Below are 8,152 nucleotides of genomic sequence, written 5' to 3'. Positions count from 1 at the left end.
GGGAAAAATATGTAAAATATTTTGAAAAAAGGAACGTTTTCACCTTTTTTTGCTTGAAGCTTTTTAGAAAGTGCTTCAATACTAATTTAAAATTTACTAATGCATAACATCTCTCATAAACTGTGTTTATTAATGTTACACCTGCAGTCATACCTAAAGAAGACTTAAACATCACATTGTTCAAAAGATTCGAATCAAAAATTCAACATTCATGGAATTGAGGCTATTGAAGGGAATGTTTTTATTGCATTGAACGTAAACTCAATAGATACGTAAGAGAAAGTATGGAAGGTCATGTTATGATAAAATACAACTTAAAGTTCAACGAAGAGATTTCAGTTGGTTGACGATCTATTTTTTAATGTTTTTCATGTTATGATTTCAATTTTGATTTCTTTTTTAGACTAAACACACACACAGAAAAGTTGGAGATCACAAAAACATCATCTTTCATCCAATGACCAGTTGAGAGTAAAAAGGGAAAGAAAAAACATCACATCATTGACATTAAAGAAAAACGATTGAAAGGAGAAAAAAAATATAATAAGGACACGTTTTTTGTGTTGTTCAATAAGAATTGTGGTTGGTTTTACAGCACCCTGGGTGAAGTTTTGGTGATAACCCTTTATTGTACCAAATAATCAAATATTGACATAAACTAAATTTTTAAAAGATGGATAACTCGAAGAAGGTTATAATAGCTTGTATATGTTTATGTGGACTTGTAAATTATGTTGGAAGTACTTTGACAACTTTTACGACGACGCGACGACCGCCTCCGCAGGCAGTTGACGTTGATTCAAAATCATTGATGAGAGCAGGGCGAATGAGTTATGGAGGATTCAGAAAGGTGGTTACAAAAAAAATACCAAGTAAGTGAATTTTAATTGATGGTCTACAGCGTGTTCATAAAAAAAGGAGTACAAAATTATCAAGAAATATTCTATTATAAATATAGTCTTGTGATTTTGCCTTTGTGTAGACACATTCAATTATTGACTATAGATTTTATCTGAAGAAGAACTCTGTGATATTTTAACTCCCATCACAGTTATACGGAAAAAAGACCAAATCATCCTTACAGTTACAGGTTTTTAATAAACGTGGACTCTAGGTCTCACATAAATTCTACAGGGTGGGTCAAACAACGCAGCGTTGACATAATTGCAAGATTACTATTGGACTTTAAGAATTAAGCAAACGTCTTTCTGACTGAAAGGCGTAATACCAATAGGTGAGATCTTCAGATAAAAAAAATGTGTTGAATTTACCTAGGCCTTATAGTGTTGGATATGAAATAGACATGACAGATAGTTCTAATGTGTAGAAAGTAGACCAAGTTAAATGAGATTCGTAACAAGCTCTGGAGACTGGGCTAATTACCTCAAAATGACGACTAATGCCAAAAAAAGAAATTATATGACCATCAAAAATTCTCATAACTTTACCTCCAAAGAGACTTAATATCAATTATCTGTTTGCTGTTTGCTGGCTCCAAAAATAATCACTTTCACTCTTGATGCAAAGCTTGAAAAAAAACTAAAAAGCTTCTTGTGAAGTAATCTTTGTTTGGATTTCTTAAAGTTATTTGTATTTTGTAAATCTTTCTTCAAACTTTGAAGATGCATGAAATGAAATGACGTAAAGAGTTGGAAATCACACACGAGAATTCTCCTTGAAACTCGCACTCAAAAATTTAATATAACTTTAATCCAAGCCTCTATTATTCAAAATAAAAAACATTGGTTCCCTCAACTGGTAAGTCAGTCATACAAAATACTCTTCGTTATCCGAATCTTTCTCTAATTCGAAGATAATTCTTGGTCCCTTGCATATCGAATTAAAGAAAAAAAGTCAACTGTAGTTCCTGTAAAACGGTCGTTTCTGTCAAGCGTCTAGGGAGAAATCTGCGAAACACATTGTAGAAGGTAAAAGTTATAATGGGAGGAGTTCAGTTTTCCAATATTTAGACTGTAGTAAACTATAATAAGTTCTAGAGGCTAACTTGGAAACAGTAAACAATAACAAATAAACAACACTTAAGGAAAACGATTACCAATTTATGTATCATGCAGTGAAGTGGCCTTTAACTCGACCCTTTTGAAATGATCTCATATTCTCTAAGTGATGAATGAAGTATAGGAAAACAAAGAAAATGTCAAAAAAATGTTGAAGATTCCAAATAGTCTCCTTGTTGCCATCAAGGCAAAAGGTGTAAAGTAAGCGTGACTGGGAAGACGAAGACATTTTTTACTTTGCTAATTTTGAGATTTTCCCTTTCACTTGCACTACACGAAATGGGTCAATCTCAAATTTTTAAGTTAACAAAAGTATTTAATGTCTTAAAGTTTTTCAGGCACTAATTTTGAAATTGGTGCTTTTACTTCGATGGCAGCGAAATTGCGAATGCATGGGTGAAAAAGATGCACGAATTACATAGACTAAGGATAGGTAAAAGGTGGGCCCAATGAAAGAGAAATGACAATGAAAAAGCAAACATGGGAGTGTAACAGTCATCACCATTGAAGCATCTAAATGAATGAAAAATAAGTGTCAATCCAAAAAGTTATATTACCCTTCTCAAAACAATAAGAAAAACAACAGGGTAAAAACACTCAAACAGCTTTCAACAAACAGGGGACATGACAAGATGTAGCAACAAACTTGCACCTTCACAACATATAAGAAAAACAATATTCATCAATTGTAGGGGGTCAAAAAATCGTTCCTGTGGCGAAATAGTCTCGTAATTCTAATCCTGTAAAAATGTGCCTCCTCACTTGGAGTGACTTTTGAAATCTATGTTTTGAAGGGTCGTTGAATGTACCTAAAGATTTATCTTATACTTAATTGTGATAGATCATTGATTGACCTTTGAGGGGATATTCCAAAGACATTGACCTAATGTGTGGTAAAAATCGCAACAACATTCTACTCTGAGGAAGAGAATCACGCAACATAACTCTCAGATTCTCTCTTCGATTCATGATATTCATGACGTAATGTTTTATACAGAAGCACCAAAAATTGACCTCGTGTTTGCCACTAGTTTTATTGTTCAAATTCAAAATTAGTGGCAAACACTGGTCTTTTTTGGATGCTTCCGTTTAAGACATTAACATTACGTCATGAATATGATGGATTCTTCCAACTGAAAGTTTTTTACAGAAAGTAGATACTGTATATCAATGATGCTTGGACCTTGCACCAATTTTCTGAAGATGTGAAAAAAGCTTGAAACAACAGAGAATAAGGGACGTCGTGAATTGAACACTGTCTTTTAACCATCATGAAGGGTCAAGTTCTCATCAGTTCAAAAAGGAATCAAGTTACCTTTAATGTTAAGAATCTCCTTCAGTTTTTGTGTGTCAAAAATTTTTAGCAATAAAAATGAAGTAGGTTGAAAAGGAAGTTCACACTTAATTCTACATATGGAAAATACAGAGTTCAAATATATTGTCTTTCAAAAAATAAACTGTTAACCCACAAAATTTCTCTCTCTTTCCCTTGACTTTAGTAGTTGTAGTGACGGGGTCAGTCATTGCAATTTCTAGGGATTTTGTTTACAAGAAGCACCCGGTATCTTTTCAATGTATTTACATTTGTTTGGATTGTGATCAAGACAATAAAGTCCATATCCTATAGAACAAAAGGCTTGAAACAGTTTTCAGATTCTGTGGTTTTTCTCTATTAAATAAGGATCATGTTCTATTGAATGGACACTTAAACTCAAGAACTCATTTGTCAACTATTGACTACAATGTTGCAATAACGACTTTTTGCCGTTAAAACACTATTCCCATTCCGTTGACCTTATTTTAGGATAAATATTTGAGCGGGTCATTTTACAAAGAAAAAAGGGTCGAATTCGATATTGTGAAAAGAGTGGGGTTCACGGACCGTGAACAGGCAGCGAAATGGGGTGTCTTAATAAAAGGTGTCAAGTTTAAAATCTAGCAGAAATCCGCTGTAATGCAACAAACTGTATACTGAATAAGAGATCAAAAAAGCCTGAAAATAACCCCCTAATTTTGTTTTCTTTTGACTATCTTAACAAATTTAACATTTGAAAACAATCCAGTCGTTTCATAAATCGTTGGACATTTTCCTTAGGTTATTTTTTATATTGAGTGCAAAAAGATCGCCGGTTTCGAACTAAATGGCCACATTTCAACGGGGGAGTAAATGCAAAAAGAGTAAAATATAAGAACAAATTGCTCAAGGGTTGAAAATGTCATCATTTCTAATCTATCTACGGAGAGCAAACGTGGGTTGTAAATGAGTGTAATATCAAATTGTGACGGAAGGAAGTGGCCATTAGCGGCATTGTTTAACATGAGAAAGCTAGTGGAGCCTAAGAGGCGATAAGCGGTGCGTGATGTTCAGGAAGTTGACCACATGTGAAAGATCGTAATTAGGATGAAAGAATCTGGAATAGTGATAGTCTTGTTAAAAAGTCATGATAACAATGGTGTTTCTATAACTCGAGCATTTCAGTTGAAAAAGTTCGATTTACGGAGAATCTACTGTGAGATAAATTTTATTCTAATAAAGTACTTAATCGAATTTTGATATGAATAAAGAAACCAGCATGAAAAAGTAAGAAAGTAGTGAGAAAAAAGGTTTGGATACATAGCGACGATAACGAGCGACAGGAAAAAACAGATTTGAATTGACGCATCATATTTCGAATAGATTGTATGAATATGTACAAGCCATTAAAATTTTTCTGGAAGGAAAAGTTTGAGAGAAAGTCGCCGAATTTCCGACCGGAAGAAATTAGCCGGAAAAAAGGTTCTAATTCGAATTTGAATACATCCGGGGGTTATATGTTTGCCATGTGAAGGGTGGGTGCAAATGGTTTTATAACACTTTAAAAGATGTACCCTAGGGTGGCAAGGCTGCCAAGGTGCCCTCTCCCGGGAATACATACATTTTTGAAGTGGCAAGCATTATAACTTTAAAGGATTGTGTACTACAAGGATTAACCTAACCTTTTAGAGAATTTTTCTTCAGTTTTTACTTGGTCACTACAAGTTACTACACATAAAGTACAAGATTTTAGTTCCTCAGAAATTAGTGTAAATGACCTCAATTAGTTAATGGAATGTTTTGTGGCGTAACTCAATATATTTATAAAGTCATTAAAATTCCTGTCTACCTCTCGGTTTTTTCAATAAGCTGGTGTCTATAGTGCTTTTTTACGTGCAAAACAAATGCATGTCAGAACATGTTTGTTTTGTTGCTAAAGTTTTAAAATTATTTCGGGAGTGTCCGGAATAAAACCTATCCGGTGGGATTAATGTCCAACATTCCAAAGTCTTCTACACGTACACTTTACATTAGCATTTGCCTACAGTTAAGTTTGCGAAACATACAAATTTAGATATAATTTCGTTTTCACTTTCATGTTTTAATTTAATTTAAGGAATCAGCAAGATTTATTTCGGTTGGATAAATTTTCGATTTTTCCAGATAAAATACAATTAAAGTCTCAAGTAGAAAAAAAGTGATATATAAAATAAAGTGATAATTAATAAATCTTTGTTTTTCTTTTACAGAAGCCCAAAAAGAGTATGGAGGCTGCAGACGAAGGGTCATTCGAAGATTTATCGGTGACAGTGAACGAAATTGTACCAGCCTTCGACCATACCCCATCGCATGGTGCGAAGGAGTGTGTCTACCTGAGGGAAAATTCGATAAGAAACACCCTTTGATGAGATTCAAAGAATATTTAAAAAAGAACAGTAAATCATACGAGTGCGTTGCAGATCGAGTTGTCCGCCGAAAAGTAGAGATATATTGCCATGATGATGAACTTTTACACGTGTATCGAATAAACGTTATCAAAACGTGCAAATGTAAACAGGTTGAAAACGAGGTTTCTAACACAGACGAAGAGGATGAAGTGGATAAAGCACAATCTATCGAGAATTCAGCCATAAGTATAAGTCAACAGGCGAAACGGTTCAGTCATCGTTTGCACAATTTACAGAACAAACTAAGGAAAGTACAGTGAAGTCCTGGTGACGTATTGTATTAGAACGGGGTGATAAAATGCCGAACGCCGCAAAATGAAGATGGTAGGAGAAAGCCATATAACACCCAGAAATGATGGATGCCTCAACGCGTAAAGAGAAAGAATTACAGCCTTCTGCCAGGCTCACTTATTATTCAATCTTTTTAACACGCCTCCATGCTAAATGCATCTTAAACACCGGAAGTATTCGGTGAATACAGATATTATAAATAGTGCAACAAAGGAAAGCAAAGATACAATCCTTTCCAGAAATCATACGTTCTTGCGGCGAAAATGGACGAGTTTTGTTCAAAAAAAATACACCATGATGTTAGCTTTTGACCGATTGGAACCAGCAATTCACAGAAGAATTGGATTGTAAAGATTCATATAGATTTAGAATAGTTTGTGGACAACTTAAAAACAATTACTTGATGACGATGTTTATTTTCCTTCTAGACGCCCTCTTGGAAAGAGGCCAGATTCTTTATTCAAAAAAACTTTTTGAGTAAAAATTTATATTAAAATGATATATTGAAACCCCCCTCCCCAAAATCCCCTTTAACCTCTTTAATTTTACCCCTTGACAGAAATTTAACAACTTCTTTTCCAAGCATTTTGTTTAACGACCATTGTTGGATTTCATCTTTTCAAGAAGTATATTTTGAAAGATGAGCCTTTTAATTATATCATTCAAATCAAATACGTTAGTTCCTAAATTTACATCATAAATTTGACAAAGAAATCGATTGACCGAATTTTACGTGCGGGACGCTTACTCTTAGGTGCCAAATAAACGCCCCTCCCCCACTTGTTAATTAAAAATAAATAAAAATTTCCACCCCCCCCCCCCCAACGGACCTTATTAGGACCACCCGTTAATATTTTCAGTTATTTTTTTTTTCAATCTCCAACCCCACCGGTAATTAGGTCCCCCCGTTTATTAAAATTTCGAAAATTTTCCAACCCCCCCCCGTTTATTTGGCACCTAAGAGTAGTAAATTATGACTCCATTGAAACGCCATTGAAATCCGAAATGTAGGAAATAACATAGAAATCTTTGAAGTAAGGGTACTTACATACCTAAAAAATAAGCATCCAAAGTTTCTTATTGACCTTACGAAGTGATATTGACCGGAAGCCACTACTTCGCATTCATACAAAAGTTTATTTTACTAACGATTTGAAGGGCATGAATCTTTTTTTCCTCGTATACAAATATCAACATTTTCATTGACGTCACAGTGAGAAGAGGTTTGGGTGGTATTTGTTGGGTTCGTTTCGGTGAAAATACCAGAACCTTTTAAATAAAGAGTTTGACATTTTTCATTCTTACTTTTTGTGTTACAATGACGATCTGATTCAGAGTTACGAATGAATTTGATTTGGTCTGGGAATGAGCATTATAAAGGATTGTCGAAGTATAAAAATAATATTTTTTTGTCAAATAATTTATTACAACTTATATATCTGATAGATATGACTTCGTTTTCAGAAGTCGGATTAAAAATTGAAGGAGTTTTTTTTACTACAGTAATTATATTGAGGTTAATTTCTCTAATCATCTTTATTTTTTTGTATTGTAAATACACTTTTTAGTTTCAAAAGCAGAGTACTAGTAGAACAATTTTAGATTTAATTATTAAACTTATGTCTTTCATAATGATTTTCTTGCTAATAGAACCATTCAAAAGTGACTCTAGAACAACAAGTATTACTGAATCAAAGTCAAACATGCTTAACACAAAAATAACTTCCAAGCAGTGTTTTCAAAATTATTTTCAAAAAGCTAGATTTTTCGTATCTACTATGAGAGAGGAATCCACGGCTATTCAGTTATGCCATTTTTCTCCACAAAAAAACTTTAAAGCATATTGCAGAAAAAAGTGCCCTATATTTCAAATGCACCATATTCCTACAAGGTTTCTTGTTCAAGTGATTTTAGCATATTTACCCTCTGTGCCTTCAACAATCTACCATACGTGTGGCCCTTAAGGGTCCCTTTTCCAAGCATCCCAAAGTGCGGGTCGAAATGATCAACAATGAGAAAACTCTAAGGGTGTACATATTTTGCCTAAAATAGGTAAACTATTTCAAGAAAATACACAGTGAGGGTCAATTTTTCGCCCAGAT

The 8,152-nt window shown here is 33.9% G+C and overlaps 1 protein-coding gene across 1 annotated transcript; it reads left to right on the top strand.

The window, feature by feature from the left end:
• Positions 1-403: 403 nt before the first annotated feature.
• LOC136812344 (uncharacterized) lies at positions 404-7,670 on the top strand. Its single transcript, XM_067068839.1, has 2 exons — positions 404-872; positions 5,562-7,670. Exons 1-2 carry the CDS (start codon positions 674-676, stop codon positions 6,017-6,019), a joined length of 657 nt encoding a protein of 218 aa, XP_066924940.1. The 5' UTR covers positions 404-673; the 3' UTR covers positions 6,020-7,670.
• The last annotated feature ends 482 nt before the right edge of the window (positions 7,671-8,152 follow it).

The sequence above is a fragment of the Clytia hemisphaerica genome, unplaced genomic scaffold, assembly GCF_902728285.1.
Source record: "Clytia hemisphaerica strain Z4C2 unplaced genomic scaffold, Clytia hemisphaerica genome assembly, whole genome shotgun sequence".
In the NCBI taxonomy this organism is placed as follows: domain Eukaryota; kingdom Metazoa; phylum Cnidaria; class Hydrozoa; order Leptothecata; family Clytiidae; genus Clytia; species Clytia hemisphaerica.
The sequence above is the reverse complement of the archived record's forward strand: the minus strand, read 5'-3'. Positions and strand labels throughout refer to the sequence as shown.

What these genes read in the sequence shown, in the direction of transcription:
- LOC136812344 (XM_067068839.1), top strand. Translation starts at nt 674, where the DNA reads ATGGATAACTCGAAGAAGGTTATAATAGCTTGTATATGTTTATGTGGA. An exon ending in GGTTACAAAAAAAATACCAA is followed by an intron (nt 873 to 5,561) that starts GTAAGTGAATTT and finishes TTTCTTTTACAG; the next exon opens with AAGCCCAAAAAGAGTATGGA.